At 49.6% G+C, this 26056-nt stretch overlaps 1 protein-coding gene across 6 annotated transcripts in view; it reads left to right on the top strand.

The window, feature by feature from the left end:
- Positions 1–26056, top strand: part of Inpp4a (inositol polyphosphate-4-phosphatase type I A) — a 133155-nt gene that overhangs the window by 88473 nt on the left and 18626 nt on the right. For 2 of the 6 annotated variants that reach the window (XM_046440308.2, XM_058578297.1), the window contains exons 9-23: positions 113–203; positions 595–742; positions 3051–3181; positions 5030–5134; positions 5634–5742; positions 8063–8080; positions 11388–11571; positions 12928–13146; positions 14128–14266; positions 17518–17550; positions 20907–21079; positions 21970–22093; positions 22881–23007; positions 23300–23440; positions 25844–25941. In XM_046440308.2, coding sequence (XP_046296264.1) covers positions 113–203; positions 595–742; positions 3051–3181; positions 5030–5134; positions 5634–5742; positions 8063–8080; positions 11388–11571; positions 12928–13146; positions 14128–14266; positions 17518–17550; positions 20907–21079; positions 21970–22093; positions 22881–23007; positions 23300–23440; positions 25844–25941 — 1840 coding nt within the window. Of the gene's footprint in view, positions 1–112; positions 204–594; positions 743–3050; positions 3182–5029; positions 5135–5633; positions 5743–8062; positions 8081–11387; positions 11572–12927; positions 13147–14127; positions 14384–17517; positions 17551–20906; positions 21080–21969; positions 22094–22880; positions 23008–23299; positions 23441–25843; positions 25942–26056 lie in introns of all 6 variants that reach the window. The other 4 variants (XM_046440307.2, XM_058578294.1, XM_058578295.1 and 1 more) reach the window with 3 other exon arrangements.

Raw genomic sequence — 26056 nt, forward strand, 5'->3', positions numbered from 1 at the left:
GACCTTGGCATGGGCAGCCCACTCCAGAGCTTCTCTGTGGCGCGGGAGTCCCCCTTTCTGCTGAGCGCACTGGAGTAGGCCGGGTCTCATGCTTTCCTGGTCCTGTTTTTAGATGGTTCTGCCTGTTGATGAGAGTTTGACTGAGGCCCTGGGAATCCGATCCAAATATGCCTCACTGCGTAAAGACACTTTACTGAAGTCAGGTAAACAGCTTCCTTGGTTGGTGCTCTTGTCTACTTGGGCCCTGATTGTCACCTGCCTGTTGCTCGTCAATGTGCCATTATTTCAGCAGTGCACAGAGTTTGAAATACCTAGAGGAAGGGTCTCTTCCTCCTTTCACCCTTTCTTGTTTCACATTGGTTTAGTGACTGCCATTCCCCACCTCTAGCCCCTTGCACTTTAAAGTTAGTTACCTTTTCTGGGACAAAAAGGTTGCTTGTCACAGGGGAGGAACGTTGAGGCTCAGTGGCTTGGTGACTCCCTTGGAAGAACAGGAGAGGACTTGGGAGCATCAGCATCGCTGAGGGCCTGGGTGGAAGGACCCAGGAGGCAGGTCTCATCCACCACCTCTACCTCCCCCACCTTCTACCTCAGTGTTCGGGGGCGCCATCTGCCGTATGTATCGGTTCCCTACCACCGATGGCAACCATCTGCGGATCCTGGAGCAGATGGCGGAGAGTGTGCTTTCCCTACATGTGCCCCGGCAGTTTGTGAAGCTCCTGCTAGAAGAAGACGCGGCCAGGTGAGGCCCCACTGAGGGGCAGCCACTTGTCAACCTACATGGTGTCCCTTCCTTCCCGAGACTTGGTGGGCAAAGGTGCACTGGACTGAGTCTCTGCCTCTGCTTGCTCATCTGTATCACAGCTCCCAGGGCAGGACTTCACACGGTGGTGTGTCTAAGACCCGGAGTGTGCCCAGAACTCAGCACTTCTTCCTGCCCTCCCCTTTTCTTCCTTCTCTTCCTGGCCTTCAGGAAGTTTGAAACAGCTGCCTGGTGGTTTCCTAGCTTAGGGCCACAGAGGTGGGGCCTCCACAGGACTGAGGAGGACCTGTCCAGGCACTCTGGCTCCCTGGAGCAAGGGTCCCGCCCCCTCAGCCCCACTTATCCCAGGGCATACTCCATCAGTCCTAAGGCCTGCAGACTTTGTCTTCTGTCTGTCCCAGGCTGTCATTTCCACTCCTTATTCTAAAATGATGTTAATTATCAACACCATAGAACAGAAGCATGAAAGACAACAAGACAACCAGAATCCCATTGTTCTAATACAACTATTTTAATTTTTTTCTTGAAAAAAAATTCAAACTTGGAGAAAAATGGCAAGAATAATGCATTGAATGCCCAGATACCTTTTATCTATTTTCACCAACTGTTAATAGTTTGCTTACTTTCTGCATGAAAGTTTTTAGAAGTAATTTTGATTTCTAAAATTTTTCTTAGTTTTGTCCATCTTTGCATATATTTTCATAGGTGCAATCTGTTTTCCCATGTATCTTCAGTTTTCATGTTTTAGTTTTTAATCATGGCATGCTTTCCTGTTCTGTGTGGTACAACTGGAAAGCAGTCATTCATTGGACAGGTGCTTTAGTTCAAGAGTTGTGGTGTTGTTAGCAGCAGCAGCAGCGTGTCAGGCAGTGTGGTCAGTGGGGCACCAGGTGTGGTCGGAAATGGAGAACAGGGAGCAGTATGCAGGAGAGCCAGATGTGTCAGTGAGTGTCAGACATGAAAAGGGAGCAAGAAAAAGGGTGGTCAGGGCAGGCCTCGGGGAGGTGGCAATGTTTAACTGGCACCTGGAATATAGAGAGCAGCCATGTGCCACACAGGGCAAAAATACCACAAGATAGTGGCCGGCAGAGCCCCTGTGCCCAGGTATGACCTCAGACCAGGGCTGTTCCACCATGGTCCTGCCTGCAGTGGGTGTTCTTGTATGTTAATTTTGCTATTTTGCTAATGATAAAATGGCAAAACTTTTTTTGTAACTTTAAATAATTTAGTTGATTCCTAAAAACTTTTATTAAATTCACTTTTCCCTCTGCTGCTGATGTCCTTTATGGAAGCTGTTGCTTTTCGTGGGTGTGGTGCTTAGTACTGTGTTTCTGACTGTGTGTTTCAAGTCCTCTTGTCATTAATTGTCTTCAGGGATTAGCTACTACCTTTCTGTGATGAGAGATTTAGCTGTTATCCTTCCTCAGTCCCATTTCCTAATACAGTCATCCTTTTTCTTTAATTCTTCTCGTGTGTTGCTTTTTATGCTCATGTAGTTATTACCGTTGAACTAAGGAGTTTATATTTGAGCTTGTGCTTATTACACAAGTTGGAGTTTCCTGAAGATAACAATCCCTTTTTCTTCCCTTCTTCCCCTTCACCCATCCCCTCCCTCAAGCACATCTAGAAGAAGAGGCCCAAGCAAGGGCAGTCTGATTCAACCAGCTAATGACACAATGCTCCACTTTCAGATGCAGACAGTTCCTCATATCCATAGCAGTGAAAGGAAGATTATGCTGAGGTGCCAGCTCCTCATGGTCCTTGTCCCACATCTAGGGAGGAGGACCTTGAGACAGAGGGGCCATGGCTGCAGCACTAGCTGAGCTCTGGGCCCTGCTGCTAGGAGCCAGCCCTAGGCTGTAGCCGAGAAGCTTAGAAAGCCTACACCTCATCAGAATCTGGGAGATGAGGAGACTGTCCTGATAGCCCTGAGGGGAGATGGTCTCTGGCAGTTATTCACATGCCTCCAGTACTGTCTGATGTGGAGGATGGCATGCAGGTCCTGCCTGTGCCTGAGCGGTGTCCCATAGTGGAGCTGCACTTGACACCTGTCTTTTCCACCTTCATGTTGTAACCCTTGAGCAGTTATCTGAGGTCCTATGAAAGCTTCTCTGTTTCCTGCTGTGGCCAGCGGGTCTGCCTTTCATGCAGCCGTCTGTCCACCCACTCCCTGGTTGCCCTTTAGACTGGCAGTGTGACCGCTGACCTGGCCCTCTCTGGGCACCAGTGCTACTTCTGTGCACATTCTGTGGCTAGCCCCATGGCCTAATATGTATCTTGCTTGCAGAGTCTGTGAGCTGGAGGAATTGGGGGAGCTCTCCCCTTGCTGGGAGAGCCTCAGGCGCCAGATCGTCACCCAGTACCAGACAGTGATCCTCACATACCAGGAGAACCTGAGCGACCTCCATCAGTACAAAGGTGGGTGTGGCCCATCCCCTCCAGGCACATATACTTCCCACTTGCCCCACCAGAGACCTGGAACCCAGGTGGCTCACATACTCACTGACACTCTTGAGTGGGTTTTTAAAAATAGATTTTCATGTAGGTGTGAATTCTTTCACATATGGGTTTTTTTTTCAGATGTTAATTAAAATAACAAATGTGAATTGCACAGAAAAGTCCTTCTCTGCTCTTATCTGCCAATACAACGACTGTAGGATGAAATTTAGGGGAGATAAGATTACAAGCTATTATTGGTTTGTGTAGTTTCTTCATCTAATACCATTGAAGCGACCAAAAGGATATAGGCTATTTGCTTTGAGGCAAAGCAGTTTTGTAGATTTTCTTGTTTAAATATTCATTGAACATAGCAGTTGTCAAAAGACTCAAAGAAGAAAGCTAAGTGCAAACATCTTGCCTTTTCCTTTTCTTTTTCTTTTTTTCTGGCAGTGCTGGGGATTGAACCCAGGGCCTCAGGCATGCTAGGCAAGCACTCCCCTGAGCTACCTCCCCAGCCCACGTTACACCCTTTATTCTTTAAAGATGCCATTTGATTTTCAAAATACTTAGAAAGCAGTTCTTAACTCATTTCCCTTTTATTCTGACTGGAAATAATTTTTTTGTTGTTTTTTTGCTATTTATTGCTTCAAATTATTCTGTCTTCATATTCTTCCCTTCTTCCTCTCTACATAATATTTTAGGGTTAAAGGAAAAAATCATAAGCCCTTTATGTAATTTTGGCAAAGAACATGTGAACCTGTCCACAACTTTGGGTGGAAAAAAGCCAAACCTAGGTCTTACAAGATGGTGGTACATAGGCTGGATCTGAGCCCGAAGAGCAACTCTAAGTGTATCACTGAGAAGTGGCAGCATTTGCTGAGAAAACCTAGGCACTTACCCATGCTCGATGAGTGTTACCCAGGAAAGTGGAGTCCACACAGCCTCGGGTTTTCTAGAGTAGAGAGCTGCTCAAATGTCGGTGGCTTCCAGATACTTTGAGAATCTTGTTAAAAATCAGGTCTGGGTTCTGCGTTTCTCTTAGGTCCCAGGACATCCAGGCTGCTGGCCCAGAGGCTCAGCATGAGTATCAGACTCTAGGGAGTAAACTCCTGTGACAGAATGCAAACCACACAGCTGCTGGGCTGCCATCTCAGGCTGACAGTACAATTCATGGTTTTTCACTAGATGGGCTATTTATTTCTTTTCTTCTGATTATCATTTCAGTTGTCATCCCTTCGTTTGGTAGGCATGAGGTTCTTAGTTACGGATTCTAGATTCTGATCAGAGAAATAAGATTGTGGAGAGTGGTTATAAAACATCAACCAGGCTTCCTAACGAGCCTGGCACACGGGTTGCTGGTGAGCTGTGTGCCCCTGAGGCTGCAGTTGTGCTCTGTTGCTCTCCTGTGGACCTGGGGGAACGAGCAGACCTTGCCATCACTTTTTAGGATTGAGATGTGTTACTCTAGCCAAACCAGTTGTTCTAAAATCTTGGGCTGGGACAGTCTCTAGGGTTGAAACAGGTGGTCTCTGGCACGGACCCATTGCCTTACCTGGAGTTGTTGACAGTGTGCGGCACAGGCTCAGATCTCTGAGTTGCAGGCTGATTCGTGGAAGGCATGTCCTCCTTACTCCCGTAGCTTTCTGAAGCTGGTTCTCCTGGCTGGTGAGCTGCCCTCCAACCTACCACCTGGAGACGAAACTTGCTTGTGTGCAACTCAGAGTTTTCTCAGTCAGTCAGTATATGCCTGCCTTCCTGCAGCAGCAGCAGCAGCGTGCTCTTCATGATCTGCTGGTGACCTTCATTTTCTCATATTCCACTTTTCAGGTCCCTCATTTAAAGCAAGCAGTTTGAAAGCAGATAAAAAGTTAGAATTTGTTCCCACAAACCTGCATATACAAAGGATGAGAGTTCAAGACGATGGCGGATCAGGTACCTACTTTTTGGCCCCTCTTTTTGAACCACATTACATTTTTTTTTTCTCCCCTGAATACTTGGTCCCTGGGCTACTCCACATCTGTCCTAGTTTCCCTGTGTGCTCTACTGCCAGGTGACTCCAAGAAGAAACACCTCCCTAGGACCTTGGGAAGGTCCCAGTTCAAGAGCCCAGAGCCTTTGCTCCTGTCTCTCCTCCCTCCAACTTCCTTTTGTGCTTCCATGGCAGAAAGTTGCCCGCCATTCACCCTTTCCCAGGAAGGGGGAGAACGAGTGTTGCGCTAGCTTCCTGCAGCCCCACGTGACCCACCCAAAGCAGAGAAGCCCTTTTGCAGAGACAGTGGAGCAGTGCTCCTGCAGGCCCCCCAAGCCCCAGGCTGTGGAATCAAGGCAACCAAGGTTGCAGGGGCAGCATCCTAGATGGTGTGCCTCTCTCTGTAGCTGGCTGTCCACAGGCCTGAGCCTGAGTAACAGAGGTGAGCTTTCTGTCATTCAGATCAGAACTACGACATTGTCACCATTGGAGCACCAGCAGCACACTGCCAAGGTTTTAAATCAGGAGGTCTCCGCAAAAAGCTGCACAAATTTGAAGAGACCAAGAAACAGTAAGTAGAAGGAAGGGGTTTGTGGTTCTTGTACAGCTGTTTGACGCTTCTCAGTTAAAAAAATAATAATAATCTAAATACAATCACAAACATCCAGCCATTCAATCTGCTTTTGCGTGGCAGGACCCTATGCTGCTGTGTGTGTGTGTGTGTGTGTGTGTGTGTGTGTGTGTGAGAGAGAGAGAGAGAGAGAGAGAGAGAGAAAGACTGAGCTGGGTGGGTGATGGCACCTCATTGGTGGTCCCAGACCTTCAAAGTGAACAGCATTCTGTGATCCACCTTTGAGTGATGCTTCAGGCAGCAGCCTGTGTGCACTATCTGCTGACTTGGCTTCCTTTGGAGTCCCAGGCCAGGTACTTGAACACAGAAGTGTAAAGTCTGAGGCACATTGTTTCCTTTCCTGAAGGAGAGCCTGGGTGAACATTCCCAGTATTGAAAAGATCCAGGGGTCTCATGAAGCTACTGTCTTGAGTAGGAAATTGCCAGGCAGTCAGGATGGGGAAAAGCATTTCAGACAAGGACATGGTGGATGCAGCATATGCAGCAGGGGGAGAGGAGCTGAGGCAGAGAGCTGGCCTTGCTGCCAGCCTTCAGTAAACTGAGCTGACACTGGTGACCAGAGCTTAGCAGATTTGGGCCTGACCCTGTCGAGCTCAGGGGCTTTCCCAGGAGCAGACAATTGAGCAAGCACCATTTGGGTGAATCGTACCTGGAGCAGGCCCACAGAGGGTGTTGGAAACATGGGGGGGCAGCAATCCACCCTGGGTTGGGGAGAGCCCTAATCCCAGGTGTCGTGTTAGACACTGAGGGGTATTTCTCAGTGATCATCCACAATGTCTCCAGGAGTAAATGGATTGAAGGTACAGTGTAAAAAGTGGAGATGCTGAATAGAAATAATCTTGTGAGATCTTTGACAGACTGCGGAATGAGGAAGTAGCACCAAGTTCTCAGGTGGGGAGAATAATTATGACTTGAGCATGTGGTTAGGCCAGTAGGGCAGATACACCTGAATGAGGTGGAACAGAAGAGAATGCTGACAGAGTGGCCTCTGAAGAAGATGAAGAGCAGACCATATAGTTCAGCCCAGCAGGGTCCAGGAAGAGTGGATGGGGTTGCAGAGAGGATTTTGAGGTGGGAGGAATGAAATGAAGTGTTGGGGCAAACCTCTGCTTGTGATATTCAAAGGTCTGAGTGTCATCAGTTGAGATAGTTTGAGGCCAAGTGAAGCGTAGGCCCAGGGAACATCCAGAGAGTCCCATCAGTTGGCCAGGGGAAGACAGGGAGAAGAGCTTATGCACACACCAGAGCTAATAGGCTGTTGCTCAACTGCTGCCATGGCCAGGAGTCACAACACTGCTTGGGAAAATTGACCATGGTCTAGATGGGGGTGGGGCAGTTTAGGCCAGTGACCAAAGGTGTCAGGAGACATCTGTTGAGTGTCACCGAGGTGGATGAGCCTGGTTGGCTGAGCAGCAAGCTGAAGAGAGTACACAGGGAGGACTCCCCGTGTAGACAGACACGCAGTTGCCTGAGGCCCGCCAGGAGCAGAGTTGTCCTGGAGATAGGAGAAGGAGAAGCCAGGAAGGCCTAGGGTCAGCACGAGGGGCCCAGCATTCTCTGGGAAGCCTCACACAGCCTCCTTGACTTTGACTCATCCCCATGAAGGGCTCTTCCTTTTGCAAACAAACCAGATGACCAGACCTGCCCCAGCATTCACTGTCCCCAGTGTTCCTTTGGAGAGCAGGAAGACGACGACGCTTCTGTGCCCACTGCAGCTCTGCATAGCCAGCAAGAAAGCGTGTCTGTTGCACCATTGCATGTGCCATGTGGAGCGTGTGCGTGCGAGCTGAGATGGCGTGGGGCCCTGAAGGAGAGCGCCCATTTATCTGTGTGGCTAGTCAAGAGGGGGCTGCCTGGCTATCCCTGTCCCAGGAGGGTCAAAGTGTTGACACTTGATTACTCTGCATGTTCACTTCAGACTTTATTTCCTAAAGTGCTCTGCAGGGGTTTTCCAATATATAACACAAGTTTCTATCTAATTTCCTACCAGTGTCATAAAGTCACTTGTAGGCAGGGTTTTGTTGTTTGAGCTTTCCTTTAAAGCAGGCCAACCGTGCTCCCAGCGGGCTGTCTCCTGGGCTTGAGTTGCTTTAAGGAATAAGCATGGTGGGCTCACAAGTTTATCGTCCCTGTAGTTGGGGCCTCAACAAATAATTTTAAGTATTTTGACAAAAAAATTAACTTGGCTTTTTAATTTTTTATTTGGCATTTGGTATTTGCTAACAAATCGCTAATATTTCATTTTGGTTCTTTTCTTTAGCAGTTTTGAGGAGTGTTGGTGAGTTTTCTGTCGTGGAGAGAGTGTCTGTTTGGGTCTCGCTTTCACGAAGAGAAAGCCTGTGCTGTCCCCTGCCCTGGCCAGGGCACCGCTTCACCCCTTAGTGCCACCTGGGCTGCAGTTAACTCACACCCTTGTAGAGGAGCTCTCCCTTCCAACTGCAATGTGCTTTGATGATGAATAGCCAGTCTGCAGGGAACTGTTCACCTTTCCAACCTGGCAGCAAACCTGTGCTGCCCTCATTCTGAGACAGGGCCCGGTTCTTGTCTCCCAGGATGAGGAAGATCCCAGATCCATGGGTATGGTTGGGAACCCCTTTCCATCTTTTACAAGAATCTTTTCAGTTTTCAAATCATCCCCACCTCTTGTACAAATGAATCCAGCTTACATTTCCATATACTTATTAATTTGTGCAGACTTTTAAAAGGATCTTACTTGAGTCAGTTTTACCCCTTGAGGGGGCAGACCTGTGACCGAGTGACTCTTTCCACTAGAGAACTAGATGGCAGCCAGAAGCCACCAAGTGTACACCTAGGGTTCTCCTCCACAGCCTCAATCCCAGACAGGAACAGGGCCTTTGCACTGGTGCTCCATCTGGAGCACCTGCCCCTTTGGAGCAGATGATCTGTGAGGCTCTGGGCCACAGCTGGACCCTGACTGAGGTTTCGGGGCTCTGCTAGGAGCATCTGACAGTAGGAAGTCCTTGGGACACCCCACACCACACTGAAGCCTCTCCAGCTTTCCCCTGAGGAAGGCCCTTCTCCCAGGGGTACTGAGGGAGGGTGGAGGGCTCTTGGGGAGGGTAGCTACCGCTCTTCCCTTCTCTGCCAGGGCCTCACCCTTTTCTACAGTACAGGTGGAGGGTAGGAACATTAGGGTTAGGTCTGAGGGCTGGGGAAGTGGGCCAAAAACTCAGTTGCCCTTTGGAAGTCCCAACTGAAGTTATCTGGAAAGTTCTTTAGTCCTTTCCTCTTAACTGAGGAGACTAGACCTTCCATAGCCCAACCTGGTCCTGGTTACTCCCACCTCTCCACCTTCCTTTTCCCTATAAACAGGACATTCCTGAGACAGGTAGGGAGCATTTCTGACTAAATTCAGTCAGAGACTACCCAGCCTCCCACCTTCTACTATGAGCAGGGTTCAGGAGTTCAGTCTCCACAGGGACAGCCTTGCTCTTCATGTTCAGAGGGACTGTCACTCATCCATACCAGCCATTTCTGGCTCCTACCAGAACAGTCCACCCTTAAGTTCCTTTGGCATCTTCATTTTAGTCCCTAACCCCTCTCTGGGTAGGTCTGAGTCAGTGGCTTACGGCTGGGGGCCTAATGTGTGGCCCATGGACCACACCTAGGATGTTACCTACTAGGGCTGCCCCAGGACACTCTGGGACCCCAGGGTAGTTAACAGAACAGACGGGTCACTTCCTTTAAGACTCCCTGTTAAGGCATGTTTCACACAAAGGAGCAAAACATCTGCACCCCAGGCTTCCTTTCATGTGGCCGCCTGCTTTTAGAACTAGGTAACGGGGCACGTGTGTTTATGTATTCCTGAGCACCTGAACAGCAGCTCTGTGAATTGTTCCCCTTCTCACACTCACCATCTATTTCCTGTGCATCAGTCCCAGGGCTGCTATTTAGGAGCCCAGGTGAGTACAAGTGAAGGTTTTCCTCCCAGCCTTGGGATGGTGTGTGCACCCAGCCACCCACTTACACACACAAAGGTATATCTATGTAAAGTTCTTACTACATGTGGACTCTAAATATTGAGGGCCTGGGAAGCATCAATTTTTTAAAAGTTCTATTTTGAGATACGTATTTTCAAGACCAAATTGTCTTAAATGGCAGCTATTCATTTGGAAGAGTGATTGCAGATTGGAAGGTGGTCTCTGCACGCGGCGCTGTGGAATGGCTTGTGCCACACAGGCTGGGTCGCCGTCTGCTGCATGGGCTTCTGGCACATCCATTGTTCTTCGTTGTGGTGTGTGGGCTTGTGGTGGTGTTCTTTCTGGGGTGCTCTGGTTTGTAGTGCTTGCATGTTCACCCCCATAGTCCAGCAAGAGAAGGGGCAGCCGTAGTTTCTTGATGATCACTTTTGGTTTTCCCTGGAAAAGGCCCCAGTATCCCTCATCTCCAGGATGTGAGGGAGGGTGTGGTACCCTCTGTCCTCTCCTATTTCCCTTGTTCCCAGAACTCAAAAGAGAGAACTGGTCCCTCAGAACTTGAAGGGTCAGTCAGTCAGGTCCCTCTTTCCAGAAGGGAAGGGACACCATTGCATCCAGAGTTCACAACTTCAGATTTTAGGAGACTTCCATATTGGCTACTTGTATTACTCCTCATTTTCCTTGGCCTTCCCAGGTGGTCTGAAAAACTTATCACATTGGATTGTTTGGGATCTGAGCTAAGAGACATGGAATCATCCTTGCCACCTAGGTGTTACAAACATACTGACCCAGCCCCGGGCTCTAGGGAGTGTGGAGTTGGTCCCTCAGAGGCTTCTGGTTCTGCTGAGCAGCAACGGGGCTGCCCTTTGACATCAGATCCCCAGACTGACATGCTGCATAGTGGGTGAGGAGGTGGGAAGGAGGAAGAACCAGGTTTTCAAAGCCACTGAGGTGCTGGGCCTGGCCTCTGGCTTGGCACATTCCCCACTTTCTCTTTCTCTGATGGACTGTTATTTTTCAAAGTAAGGACATTCTGGAGCAGGGAAGAGGGAAAGGAAGCCCAATTTTCTCGGGATTCACCAGGGTCAGACGTGAGGGAGGAGAACTGTGGTTCTGCTTAAAAAAAGTTAGACATCCTGATTGGCCAAATGAAAAAGCAGGTTTGGGGCTTTTGTTGTTGTTATTGTCTTATTTTCTTTGGCAAAGTCCACCGCCAATTGTGGTCTTTCCCTTCAGTGTGATAATTTGACCCATTCTGGCATAAGGGGATCCCAGGTCTCTACTTAAGAACTGCTTATAAGTTGATGGACGAAGTCCTTAGGTAAAGATTCTGATCGTTTGGGTGATTACTGGGTGTGACGTTTCAATGTTTGTACACACATATACATATAACATGGCAGAAACACAGACAGGTACAAATGCAGGTAAAAGACCATCCTATTTTAATATGTTAGGCTTTGAACACATAGATGTAAAGGACCTGCCAAAATCTCCTTTTGCCCATCTGCAGCTAATATAGCACATGAAGATACCCCTGAGTAACAGACTTCCTTATGTTAGGGCGAGCTATGGGCCAGGGTTAGGATGCTGTTGCCATGCTCTTCAGACTCAAGAGAACCCCTTAGGATCTGTTCTTGTCCTTTCTAGTACATCTTCTAGCTGCCAGTCCATAATCTACATACCACAGGATGTCGTCAGAGCCAAGGAGATCATTGCCCAGATCAACACCCTGAAAACCCAAGTTAGTTACTATGCAGAGCGGCTCTCAAGGGCGGCCAAGGACAGGTCTGCCACTGGCCTTGAGAGGACACTTGCCATCTTGGCAGACAAGGTAGGAGGGGCTTCCTTGTTGTATGTGTGTGTTTACAGAGGGGGGTGTCTTTGGGTTTCTGGAAGCCAGTGAACTCCCCAGGATGGCCCAGATGTGCCACAAAGACAGTGACTTTTGGATGACCTGTCTTATGCTAAGGAGGTCTGGTGATTTCCTCATGGCCGCAGAGCTGGACTGGCCAAAGGCAGAGCCAGCCCAGGGCCTACAACTCTCGGGTGCTGCTTTGTGCTGCTGTGTCTCCCAGCAAGTCCATGGAATCATTTTATTGGGGCTGATGCTGTCCACAGCTTTCTTAGTGACTGCCTTATCAGCATTTTTTTAGACACGTTTCTATTGTACTTAAATTTCTAAAAAGAAACCAAGCCAATATACAGACATAAGAAAAGAACAACATGATTCTCTTGGCTTATATGTAGCCAGTAAGCGCATTCTAATTAACCATAACTTGATCCTGATTACAAAATATGTAAATGTTGGTCCATGCAAAGGAGTGGAGATATCAGACCCTTTTGATGGATGTTGCTTTTTTTAAAATATTTTTTTTAGTTGTCCATGGAGCTTTATTTTATTTATTTATACCTAGTGCTGAGAATCCAACCCAGGGCCTCGCACATGCTAGGTGAGCACTCTACCACTGAGCCCCAGCCCTTGATGGATGATGCTTTTTGATTTCATCAGCCTCTCAATACATGTGTGCGCGCACATACGTGTACATTCTGATTACACATTCTCACCCACACTTGCTTTGCTGCAAGCAAGCTGCTGTCTGATGATGATGTGTTATATTCTTCACATGTGTCCACACAGCAAAAACGATGATTAGATCCATTGGAAAAGAAAAATGTGGTCCTGGCTCTAAAATTTCTATGAACCACAGAATCCCCATTGTGTACAAAATTTTCCAAAACCAGAAATTCTGTGCCATAGTCCAGCTGCCCAAGCCCAGGACCTTGGGTTTATATGCTGAGAGGCAAAGCAAAAAGTCTCAAATGGTTGAATCAAAGTAATGCCTGAGCTCTGAGGACTTGCTCCTTAGAGGGGCAACCCAGGAAGTCAGCTGGGATACTGGGCTCTTGGAAGGCCCTTCCCCTCACAGGCAGGTTCAGAGACAGGTCAAAGCATGTCTGAAAAGACATGTCAGTCTCCTCTCGTCTTCCTTGTGTTCTCCGTCCTTGATGGGAAGTTCTTGCTGAGATTTGGCTCTGCTGAGTCGTTTGGGACCTTTGCACTCAGACGTTCTGGGGGAGGCAGCTCTCTAGTTGCTTGGCACTGTGGAGAGAGCAGAGGCTAGGCCTTAGCCCATCCTCTCCTCCATGAGAAGGCAGGCCTCACAGCTCTGCTCTTGTGTACCTGCAGACCCGGCAGCTGGTCACAGTCTGCGACTGCAAGCTGCTGGCCAATGCGATCCATGGCCTGAACGCTGCACGGCCTGACTACATCGCCTCCAAGGCTTCCCCCACCTCGACAGAGGAGGAGCAGGTGATGCTTCGGAACGACCAGGACACCCTCATGGCCAGGTGGACAGGGAGGAACAGCAGATCTTCCCTGCAGGTGGACTGGCACGAGGAGGAATGGGTGAGTCTGCTGTTTACAGCCTGTTTTCCTGCCTCTGAACTTGGATTGCAATCTATGGAACCTGTTGCCAGTCTCTTCTCCTCTACTGTGCCTAGAGGGTCAACTCTAGGGTGTCTTTCACATGGCTCTTGGGCCACCTGATGTAGAGAGAAAGACTATTTTGAAACCATTGTGTGCATATGGGCAGCAGGACTCTATTGGGTGCTGGACCAGTCTCCGCCCAGGTTGGTGAGGAGATGGGTTTTCTCCCTGAGCCCCTGCCTTCTCTGGTCTTCCTGCCCTCCCTGCCCACTGCAGCCTCTGGTGCTGGCTGCCTGAGACCAACCAAGCTTCATCAATCTCTGCCCACCCATTCCTCTTCTGTATTTTTGGAGACGTGGGAACTCAGGTGCTGGAGCTGCTGCCCACATGTTGTGTCACATTGCTGTTCCTCAAGAGTTGGCCCTGAGAGCAGGGTCTGTGTCTCCTGAGGGAGGGATACATTGTTCAGCATCATCGTCATTTGAAGCATTGCTTTGTGAAGCACTGAATTATTACTAAACAGCACTGTGGTCCTCTGCACCGGCATCCTGTGCTCTGTGTGTCTTCTGCAAACCACCCCAGCCCTCTGTCTCCTCCCCAGCTCCCCATCCCCAGGACCAGCTGTCTCCATCCCCTTCCATCAGAAGTAGACCTTAGTCCTCTGTGCCTGGTGGTTGTAGGAGCCTGCTGTAGAGGGAGGAGGGAAGAGATTGGCTCTTTTGTGACCCTGTGACCCTCTGGTGACACTGGAAAGCAGTGCTACATAGATTTACCAGCATCATCTCTCAAACTTCCAACACAGTGCTCATAGGACATTGCTGTCTCTGGAAGGCAGATAAGGCATGGGGAATGAGCAGTCACCTTACCATTTCTCAGCTGTTGATGTTCTAATGCACATGGTGGCCTGGGCACGGGGGTGAGTGGGAGAGCTGACCCTAACCGGCCCTCTTGGTTCTTAAGGAGAAAGTGTGGCTGAACGTGGACAAGAGCCTGGAGTGCATCATCCAGCGGGTGGACAAGCTGCTGCAGAAGGAGCGTCTGCATGGCACGGGCTGTGAGGACGTCCTCCCCTGCGCAGGCAGCTGCACCAGCAAGAAAGGTAACAGGGACAGCCATGCCTACTGGATCAGACCGGAGGACCCCCACTGTGACGCCCCCTGCTCGCCATGCCCCTGCTCCATGCCCACCGCTGCATGCCATCCTCACCCGAGCACACGTGCGTATGCATCCACGCTTCCCACACCACCTCCTCATGCCACATCGTTCTGTCGTCTGTGTCTCTGACTCTATTTCCGCCCCAGGCAGACTGCAGGGAGGGCTGTCAGGCAGAGGGGCCATCCCAGAGCACGAAGCAGCAGGCAGAAGGGTAGAGGCCCCTTTGGCCCTTCCATGCAGCAGAAGCCCACTTGTGAGTCTGCGTATCTGTCAAAGGCAGACTCTCAGGCCTTCTGGGTCACACTGCCAGACGGTAAGCTTAGGGCTCCCTGGCTTTTCAGGCTTGTCAACCAGCCTGAGAAGTTGAAGGAAGCTGAGGTGCGAATGCCTTCCTGATATGATGTTTATTGCATTTTAGGAGCTAGTAGAGCAGAGGGAAAGGTGAATATTACAGGGTCACTGCTGGGTGAGCTAGGCCTGCAGGCCCCGAAGATTTGCCCAAAGGCTGCTGTTCTTGGGTAGGCACTCTTACCAGCAGAGGCCCGTTTCCTGGGGACCTGTAGCTCAGTCAGATGGCAGTTCCCCATTTGTGAGCCTCTGAGGGGCTGAGTTAGGTTTGCCTGTTCAGCACAACCCTCCAAGGGGGGCCTTCAGTAGATGTGGGACAGTACTATGGAGCAGCACACCTCAAAGCAGACACACGGAGCATGTCCAGACCCTCTGCCCCAAGGAGGTCATTAAAGCTGAGGACCACATGCTTTCTAAATGAGTGGGTCCTTGTCCCTGCCTCCCAGGTGTCTTCCACCCTTTCTTGTAAGAGCTGGAAAGGATTTGAGGCCAGGCAGCTAGGAACTGGCTATAGACCCAGCTTGCTCTTGGAGCGGGGTGGGGGAGCATTAGGCTGCATGAATCAGGCCAAGACATGCCAGGGTTATGCTTCCTGGGATGAGAGCTTTAATCTCAACTGGACACCTTCCATTCAAGGCAGAATCATCTCTTGATAGATTCTTCTGTATACAATGCTCTTGCCTCTTTAATCCACCTGCAGTCTGTTTCCAGAGCACTGTCCTGTTGGGCCTCTGGTTAAACAGTATCTGTGTCACTCACTTTTCCACGTATGAGGGACTGTGGCCTCAACCTCCTACACCTGTGATTGAGTCATGGCGTTCATTTGTCTCTATTGTGGTCTTGTTTTATTGTTGGTTTTTTAAAAATGTGAATTGTGTTTCTCTTTAAAATTTTATGAAAGTTTATTACTTCTCTTTAATATTATCTTGTTTATAGCAGCTGGGGATGTAGCTCAGTGGTAGAGTGCTTCCTTAGCATGTGTGAGATCCTGCGTTCAATCCCCAGCAACACCCACACATACACACACACAAAAAAAATCTTGTTTGTAATTTTAAAATTTTCTGCAGATATAAAAAGAGTAATTTGTTGGATTTTTAAAAAAATCAGGAGCTAGTTTGTTTAATAAGATGCTGTAGGGCTGGGGTTGTGGCTCAGTGGCAGAGCACTTGCCTCATACAGGTGAGACACATTGGGTTCCACCCTCTGCACCACATTAAAAAAATAAACAAAAAAAAGATATTGTGTTCGTGTGTACTAAAACAATATTTTTTAAAAAGATACTGTATATCCATAATATAAATGTCACTTTTTTCTAGGCACATCTGATATAGTTTAAACACATTTAAATTCAGTTCTAAAGTGATTTAAGTGAACATCTGTGCACTGTTCAGGTCTTGATTGTCATTGTGCCATCAGCATCAGCTCTGTTGTGAAGCATGCACCTGAGAGAGCCTTACTCTGCTGATCAGCACTCAGAGTGTAGGAAGCCATGTGCCCCCAAAGTGACTATGGGTGGGCCTGAACTTAGAAACCTTCAGTGTAGCCAGGAAGCTGTTCAGACCCCAGTGTGGTCAGGAAGCCCAGGAAGAACGAGACCATGAGCCATGTATTTGGTGAATAGATCCATGTGTCCCCAGTGCCAGAGCATGGCTGTCATGACTTTTCACACCATTTCCAATCACAGGGGTGGTCATTTTGGCCCATTGAGCAGGTCGTGTTCATGCCAACAGATTGACTCTAGGAGAACAACTCTGCCCCTTGGAAAGGCTTTGTCACTGTTCATTCCAGTTTTCTGCCCGACCTGGGTCCTTCATTGTCCTTTTTTACCAAATATGTGTGTGTGTGTGTGTGTGTGTGTGTGTGTATATACACACACACACACACATATATATGTGTGTGTATATATATATATATATATATCTTCTGTCCCCTTTGCCAGTTTAAGAAGCTATGTCCAAAGTTGATTGGAGGGGAAGGATACTTGGCAGCAGGTTGTAGAAGTGTCCCAGAAGCTGGTTTTGGCTGGTTTGGGGAATCTGAAGCTGCCTCATTTTAATATCCTGAGAACATCCTTTGATTGACATGTTCCGGCACAAAATTAAATGAAGTTTTACTCCTGTGATACCTTTTCAAACTTTTTTCCCCTCAGATGGCACAGTTAACCAGGAATGTTAGGGGCTTTATGGGAAATGTGAATTGAAATGAGGGCATCCCAGTGTGACTCAGTGGGTGAAATGGAATGAAAATTGGTATTCTTTGGAAACCTGGAGAATCTCCTAATCAGATACTTGCTCAGATGGCCCAGCTTTTCCCTGTAGTTGAAATCTGAAAGCCTGGCCTAGGACTCTTTTTGGTACATTGGCTTCGTTCCTGGGTCTTAATGTTTCGGATCGCAGAAGTTGATCTTGAACACAGGCTTGCCCAGTAAGTCAGGGCAGTGGGCTCCAACTCAGGAAAGCTCCATTTGCTGGTCAGTCTCTCTCATTTGATGTTGTGAGCTAACGTGGGGCTCCATCACTACCGTGTCTTTGATGTGGGTTCATTGTTCTGTGGCATGTGTTTCACAGTATACTTGTTGGTCCACCCATCCTGAAGAGCATTTGGTGTTGATGTATTAGCCACCTGAGTGTTGGTGCTGGTGAACCATGTGCTCACCACTGGAGAGGGCTCGGAGCAGCGGTGACCTGCCCGAGGCTCCAGAGAAGAGGCACGGGCCCCAGACCTCTTCTCCTATGCCTTAGCTGCCTTACTGCAAGCTGCTGATGCAGCTGCTCTAAGATTGAGCTGCTTGTGTTTGAACTGTGTGCCGTTCCTTAATCATCCCTGTCGCCCTCCATTTCTGTGCAGATTGCAGCCCCCCTCCTGAAGAGTCCAGCCCAGGTACGTGCTTTCCACTCGGGGCTCCTGCCGATGTCTTTTTAACATTCAGGTAGCATTTGTGACTAAGTGATCAAAGACTACTTTATGCTCCTATAGTTGGGAAAATGTTTCAGTAGTTCTTGGTTGTGAAGATTGGTGAGGGACTGGTTGGGCTAAGGGACTTATGGCCTCAGGAAGGCTACTACATGCATTTTTTTTAACTTTTACATCTTAAAACCTTTGCAGATGATTAATGCTATGAGTGTTGATGGGCTTCTGAAGTGGGTGACCTGGCTTGTTACACACCTATTACTCATACTTCCTGTGTGCTCACCTGACTTGTGAGCTTGACTCTGAAGAAGCAGTCAGTTAATATGTATTCACCTGAAAGTTGCAACATTCGTAACCACTCTGCATCCTGGATATAGCTTTAAACCAATTTTATAAGACCTAGCTATGGGCCTCTGTTGGGATTAGCCCTAGAAATGGAATCTTTGCTGCATTTGCATGTAAAATGTAGTGCTATGGCTCTAGTCCAGGAGTCGGCAGACTAGTCCAGGAGTTTAGAGCTCTGAGCTAAATCCTGTCTACAACCTGCTCTTATAAATATAATGCTTTACTGGAAAAGACTCATGCCCACTGTTGATGCCCATGCATTATCATTGGCTGTCTTTGCGTGGCAATGCCAGAGCTGAGTTACTTGCCACACAGACCCTGTGTCCTTTAGAGCCTAAAATATTTATTGTCCAACCCTTATAGGAAAGGTGTGCCGACCCCTGATCTAGTTCATATTGAGATTCCTGGATATGGCTTATGGTTTTCCCAGAGTGTGCATGAGCCCCCAAATAATATTATTTGTTTGTTTCTTATACTTCATAGATAAGCTACAGTCTGATAATTGAATATTCTTCACTGGATGTGAATGTCAGATGAAAGAACACTTACTTTATCCCTAGAGTACGGTACACTGATGATGATGAGCTTTACTGAGCCTTTCCTGTCACTCATTGGTGGATCCTGTCTGTTCACACAGCACCCTGAATAAGCTCAGCGTGAATAAATGACTCCTTATTAGCAACCCAGAACCCCATATGGAGTTTTTCTTCAGTGGACTAATTGATTGGTCACAGTGCATTTATTTTCAGCCCCTTCACAGCTTCTCTTTCCCAAAAGTCAGTGTATTCTTGAGCAGGTGTTAGACCCCATGCCATCCACCACAGCCACTGAGCCTTAGTAGATGACAGACAGTCCACCCTGATCCTTCTTTCCATTGCTTCTCCTGGGCCCAGGCCTCATCCTCCTCCTTTATTTCTGTCTCTGGGTTTCTGTCCTCAGCCTGCCTTCACAGCAGGCAGAAGGCTGGTGTCTTTACACTGAGCCCACTCCCCTGAGCCTCAAGGATAAAGTCCCAGGGCCACCCTGAACAGTGAGGACCAGGAAAGCGGGTGGCATGTAAACCTGCCAGAGACTCAGAGACTCCTCTCCACACCAGGCTTCCTGAAGTTGATCGACCTGAAAGGAAGTCAGCACACAGACAGTGCCTGGCTGGAGGACTCTTGGGTCATGCCAGCCATGTCGTTTCCAGAGGCACGAGTGCCTTCTCACAGTGGATGTTAAATGGACAACATGGTCCCCTGCCGGAGTCCCTGGAGAGCTGTATTTGATCTGGGTAGAAACACGCCTGCTGAACCTCCCAATGAGCAAAAAGTGCAAAAGCAGAGTGTGGACTTGAAAGAGCCCCTTATATCTGAAGTCAATTAAGACCACTTGTATTTTCTGAATATTTTCAGGTTAAAATAATCATATTTGCATATTACTTATATATGTATGATAATGGGAAAAACAAAATTGGCAACATTTGCTCTGAGCACATTTATTTCTTAGTGAAAAATAATTTTTGTGACTACCTAGCTTTCCTCAAACTTTTTGGCTAGTAAAACCTGATTTCTGTTGGTCATTTTTGCTAGGTCCTGGGTATGGTTGTCATGTGTTCAACAGAGTTCTTCAAAGAAACAAACACTTGGTGTCTGAGAATCCTAGAGGGAGAAAGACTTAGACATTCTCTAGCACTGCTGGTGTGTTACTGAAGAGGCTCCCGCGGCTGAGGGTGGAGGCCTTGCTGCCACCCACCACTGCTCGGCACAAGCCTGGCCCACGACTCACATTTTCCACTTCTCAGTCCAATGTTCTTTGTCACCGTGACTTATTTGCTGAGATCTTTCTGCTGCTGATTTCTAAATTTAAGTCTGCTTTGTTTCCATTACGGTTATAAATCCTTGTCAACATACAACATGCCTGCCTCCAGTTAGTTCCCAACCTTTGAGCAGTTAATATGCGTTTAATCCACATTAACCAAACATGGAGTGTAGGCAAGTTCCTGTGCACATTCCAGGTGTTATCTGTAAGTTTCTCAACAGAGTGCTAGTCAGACAGTTTGGGAGAGCACAGCCATATCCCACTCCCTCTGCCTTCTAAAGTCTGTTTATCAAAGGTAGAATGGCCCTCTGCATCATGGTGACAGCCTGGGGCCTCAGCCCTAAAGGGTGGGTGCTTCCAGGGCCTTGAGCCTGTTTGGTGCACTGGGCTCACCAAGTGGGGATGAGCACATGACTATTTCTGGACTCAGTGATCTGTTAAAAATATAACTGATGAGGGCATGTCTTCTCTTTCAAACGCCTTCTAAACAGGAAGGAAGAAAGAGCCAAAGATGCCCCGAGCCCTGATTTCTCCCTTGAGGTTCTATTTTTAAAAAGTTGTTCCAGTCCAGGGTCAAAGTTTCCTTATATTTCTAAAAGAAAACTAATCTAGAAATAGTTGGCACTGGGCAGGGAGGTGGGGAACAGGGAAGAAATTGAGTACAAAAGCAGGGGACGCGGGAAGAGTGTAGAAGGCGAGAATTCAGCAGTTACACACACGGCCGACTGTCACAGAATTGGTTCTTTGCTCCAGAAGGACGGGGGTACTGTCTCTACAGTGGTCAAGAGATGTGAGATACAGATTGCCTCTCTGGGTGTCTTTCTCAGCCCAGGTGAGGAACCGAGGTGCTGTGGAATTTGGCCTCTGCGAACAGCATCGTTTTCTGGCCGCCTCAGGGCCAGAGGCATTCTTGTTTTCCTCAGCAGGGCAGTCCTGAGTGCTGAGGTGGGCGTCCCCAACAGTTTTAGACCAGACGTGTAAAAGCAGCACCCAAGTAGAACTGCTGTTGAGGTTACTGGAAAGACAGTGGAGTGAGGGTCAGAGTTCAGATGGCCAGGAGGGTCAGAAGGGGCTGAGGGTGGTAGGGGAGGACAGATCAGTGGATGGGGCTGGGCGACTAATTTACAGACACTAATTTGTAAGATCTTTTTTCTAATCAAAACTCCTTCACTCGTGCCCAGGTGAATGGAGCGAGGCTCTTTACCCACTGCTGACCACCCTCACAGACTGCGTGGCCATGATGAGCGACAAGGCTAAGAAGGCCATGGTCTTCCTGCTCATGCAGGACAGCGCCCCCACCATCGCCTCCTACCTGAGCCTGCAGTACCGCCGCGACGTGGTCTTCTGCCAAACCGTAAGCCCTGGGAGGGCCCTGCGGGAGGTCACGGGCACTCCCACCTCAGAAGAAACAGGCCTGGGAGGCCCTCATTCTTCTCCCATCACTGTGCCAGCGTACATGGCCGTGTCTCTCCACCTGCCGTTCTCTAAGCTGGTCTAACAGACTGGATTTCAGCACGGACCATGCCTGCTCCATCCGTAGTGCAAGTTGCTCCTGAAGGGCTGGCAGTGACAGTGGGCTCTGCTCCGAGGTGGTGGCAGGCAGCACAGGCCTCCTTGCCATCTTTTTCTTTTTTCCCTCCAAAGGAATGCAGGCTGTTCGCTGTCAGCGCAGTCTGTTTTCTCACTCATAAACAGCAGCACCTTCTGGCTTGTCGCAGGACTTTTTCTGATGATTTCTGTTATCTTTCAGTGAAGTGTTAGTGTCACAAGTTAAAGATGCCAGTAATCTAATTGACAGATCAGAACAGCAGCAGGGGTGGGCTGGGTCTCCAGGTCCCCGCCCTTGCTGAGGGCCTGTTTCATCCATAGACACCTTCTGCTGAGGAAGCTGAGGGCCACCTTCTTTCACTTTTGTTCTTGGTTGTGACTGACTCAGTTTCTAGAGTCGGTGCGGATCTTTGAGAAGATAGAGCCTTTCATGGGAAACTGATTCTGGGCTTCTAGAAGTTTCTAGCCCAGGAATAACCCAGGCAGGTCAGGTCAGAAACTGGGCCAAAACCTACCCACCTCTGGAGTGAAAGGTGCAGCAAGCCCCCAGTGTCACATGCCCTGCCCACCCATGGCCTCTGCCCACTATGGTCTCAGAGCCAGGGCATCCCCACCACGGCTCGAGGGACAGGAGGTGCTGCGGTGGAAACACGGGAGCTTGGCCCAGGGCTCACGCGATCCCCATGTGCCCCTCAGCTCACTGCACTCATCTGCGGCTTCATCATCAAACTGAGGAACTGCCTGCACGACGACGGCTTCCTGCGGCAGCTCTACACCATCGGGCTGCTGGCGCAGTTCGAGAGCCTGCTGAGCACCTATGGTGAGCGTGGGCCCCGGGGCAGCGGTGGTTCCAGCCTTTCTTCCCAGATATTACAGTGAACCAGACACCTTCAGAACACGTAACAGGAACCAGGTGGATGTCTGAACAGTCGCACATTCGCCCTGTCCCTGGCTATTGGTGGTGAAGATCCTTTTGGTTGAGGATGGATGGTGTTCTCTCCCCAGGCCCTTCTTCCAAGTACTTGGTTGTTTCTGAATTGTTTCTACTTAGCCCTTTATGCACTGATGCCCGTGACACAGAAGGCACTGAGAGCCCAGTTCTGCAGCCTCTAAATCACCAGGAGGAGAGTGGGGTCAAAGGGCAGGAGAGTTCAGAGTTAAGATTGACTTCCAGATCGCTCTGGGGGGGCTGTCTTCTCCTTTGATGTCTTCTGAGCCATGAAAATGGGCCCTTTTTTAAAGGTATTTGTTAGTCTCTGAAACTGTAGGACAATTAATAGGCCTCCAGCCCAGTGCACTGGAAGCTGTGGCCGTAGCAAAGCCTGCCTGCAGTTCCTCTCCATTCTGAGCTGGAGTTGCCTCCTGAGCTCTGTGTGCTTCTGTTCCCCTTTCACCATCCTGGGCTTGACCACAGAAGAGTGTGTTTCCCAGCTGTGCCTGCAGTGTGGGCATGTGGACTCACAGAGCAGTGAGTCATTGGGGAAGGGGCTTAGGGAGTCCCTGTCCATGTCCGTACCCCTGAGTTCATCACCTCTCCTCTGCACAGTCTGTGGGGAGAGAGGCAGGCCCTTCTGCCTGACAGCCTCCTCCCCACCCCCCATGTTTAGGTGAGGAGCTGGCAATGCTGGAGGACATGAGCCTTGGGATCATGGACTTGAGGAATGTGACCTTTAAAGTCACACAGGCCACTTCTAATGCATCAACTGACATGCTGCCCGTCATCACAGGAAATCGGTAGAAATGTTTATTCAGAATTCTTCAATCCAGAGCACTTTTTTTCAGTTATGTTTATTTTGTGGGGTGCATGCTCCCTTTGTTTTATATTTATTCTGTTTCACTGTCTTAAAAGCACTAGTCAAGGTATCCCATGTTAATTTTTCCCCCTGTAAAGGTCTGGCTGGGGGTTTGGACATCACTGAGCCAGAGGGGCTGCCCACAGGCTCACGAGGGGGATGCTTGGGGTCCCTGCTCAGCCCTCCAGTGCCTGGGTCTCACCCCTGCTCTTCCTCTCTCCGCTCTCTTCCAGCGATGGGTTTAACGTGCGGATCCCTCTGCCAGGTCCGCTGTTTGACGCCCTGCCCCGGGAGATCCAGAGTGGCATGCTGTTGCGGGTGCAGCCTGTCCTCTTCAATGTGGGCATCAACGAGCAGCAGACGCTGGCTGAGAGGTGTGTGCCACACTCCTGAGTGCCTGAGTGCCTGGAATGATCATGAGATGATGTGGAATGTGGACTTGCCCCTCTGCAGGCTCCCAGCTCATCCTCCCTTCCATCAGCCAGGATGCTTTCACACTAGCCCTGACCCAGCACTGTCATCATCTCCCCTAAGATGACCCATGCGTGGTCTCTGTTCTCAGAGATAGGTGTGGAGATGATGATGAAGATAAATGCAGGCAGTTATGGGTCCTGAGTCGGGTCACACAACATGGTCTAAGAGGGTTTGCAGAGGAGAAGGTGGGCAGTGCCTGACGTGGGCATTATTTATTTAACTGAAGTGGGCATTTTTGTTGTGCTGGGGAATCAAACCCAGGCCTTATGTGTGCTAGGCAAGTGCTCTACCACTGAGCTACAGTGCTGGCCCCTGAAGTGGGTTTTGAATATGAGTGGGTGTTACACGAGGAGGTAGAGGAGGGACCAGCTTGTCTCAGGCCAGGAAGGCTGAGCAAAGGCTGAGCAAAGGCTGAGCAAAGGCCGGGAGAAAGCAGCATGGGGTCTGGCACAGTCTGTGGCAGGGACTGGCAGTGGCGAGGGGAAAGGCCTTTGTGCCCAACCAGGAGTCATGCCTGTGAACTCTCCTCCAGAATCCCTTGGCATTGCACATGTGGGGAGTGGAAGGAGTGAGCGAGCCTGTGTGGCATGTGCTGTGGCCTTCCACTAGTAAATGCACATCTTGCTCGTGTACCATTCGCATTCATGTGACATGAGTGTTTTAACTTAAAAAGACATCTTAAAGTACTTGCTATTAAAGGAATTCAGTCTCCAGGATGAAGGCCCTTTGGTACCTAGTGGTCAGCATCTATGGACCCTAGGTCTGGGTCACCCCCACTTAGCAAGTGTGCTCTGCCATGTGGGAAATGCTGCGGGACTTGTAGTCGGGGAGGACACAATCAGATTAACATGTCAAGTGGGTCATTTTGCTGGCCATGGCTGGAAGGACACGTGAGGGACATGTGTGATGAGCTTGCTGGATAGAGGCAGGCATGGGCAGTACCATGGATCAGGGCCGCAGAGGTGGCATGCAGGTGCTCTGAGAAGGGCCTGGCTGGAGGACGACGGGGGTAGTGGAAGGACACAGCCTCTCCCCAGGCTGCGTGACAGTGAGGCAAGCAGACCAGTGACATGCTGGTTTTCAGACTGGTGTGTCAGAGAGGCAGTGTGTCCATCCTGTTCCCTGCAGATGGCGAGCTGGGCTTGGGCTGAGGCAAGGGCAGGAAGCAGACCCCTCTGAGGCCAGAGTACAGAGGCAAAGGAGCCCACTTCCGGGAGAGTGGGCCTCTCACAGGGACCCCAGCTGCAGGTGTCCAGGAATGTTCCCTGCACCCAGCAGCTGTTGAGCCATTTCTGGAAATGCTGAAGCAGGGCCAGCTGATGCAGCAGAGGGCAAAGTGGAGGAGGAGAGACGGGGGACAGGGAAGAGGTGGAGGTGAGACGGGGGACAGGGAAGAGGTGGAGGTGCAGGGTCTTGGCTTGGCTCCTTCATTTGTGCCTGGTGCACTGGCCCACCGTGCTTACTTATGAGCTGTGGAAAGAGTTCACAGAGAAGGGAGTCAGCAGGCCCAGGGGTGGGTGACCCCAGAGAGAGCAGGTAGAGAGAGGAAAACAGAGCCCATCACAGGCTCGAGAGGTAGGTGGGCTGTGACCCACGAGAGGGAGACCTGCCCTCAGAGAGATGTCCTACAGCCTCAAAGGGGCTGATGCTCAGGGAAGACACAGCAGGGAAGTGGCAGAGTGAGCTGGGGACGCCAGGTCTCGGCCTTCAGAGCCCACAGTTCTTAATGACTGCCTTCTCGCAGGTGGCGTTCCCTCCCTCTTCCCCAAGGCATTGGGCACAAATGTGCTTGCAGCATGCGGTGGACTCAGGCGACCCTTTGTGACCAGGAGATAGCAAGGGCCTCGGGTAGCCCAGAGAACAGTGTCCCACGGCAGGCCCAGAGAACAGTGTCCCACGGCAGACCCAGAGTGACTTCAGATCAGAGTACAGGGCTGTCCTCACTCCACAGCCACACCTCACTGCCATCCCCTCTCCTAACTTCTGGGGCAGGAAGGCACAAGGACTCTGCACTGAACGGCTGTGCCCACATCACACAAAGCAGGCCTTTGAGTCCTTGGGTTTGGCACAGGTCAGGTTCTAATAACCTCCTAGTCACAAAACTGTTCCTGCCCACAAACTGTATTAAATTGGTCACCAGCATTATAGAGATGACTTCATGCTCAGAAGGAGGAGAGTGGCTCAGAATTTAGATGTGAGCAAGGAATATTAGAAAGAATCAATGTGTTCACATTCATGCAATTCTGCATGTTTTTGAAAAAAGTAACATGAGCCAACTAATGGTGTTCCCTTAACCTCCCAAGGTTTGGTGATACCTCTTTACAGGAAGTTATCAACGTGGAGAGTTTGGTGCGATTAAATTCCTACTTTGAACAGTTCAAGGAAGTTTTGCCTGAGGATTGTGAGTATTCCTTCACTCGTATGGGCCCTGCCTCTTGCCATTTCACCACTTTGGATGTCTGAGTTCTCTCTGCTTATTGACCTTCCTGATACCACCAGGCTCACCTCGCTGGTGT

Source organism: Marmota monax, unplaced genomic scaffold (genome assembly GCF_021218885.2).
Source record: "Marmota monax isolate L192 unplaced genomic scaffold, Marmota_monax_Labrador192_F-V1.1 WCK01_AAM20220418_F8-fsc00210, whole genome shotgun sequence".
In the NCBI taxonomy this organism is placed as follows: Eukaryota; Metazoa; Chordata; class Mammalia; order Rodentia; family Sciuridae; genus Marmota; species Marmota monax.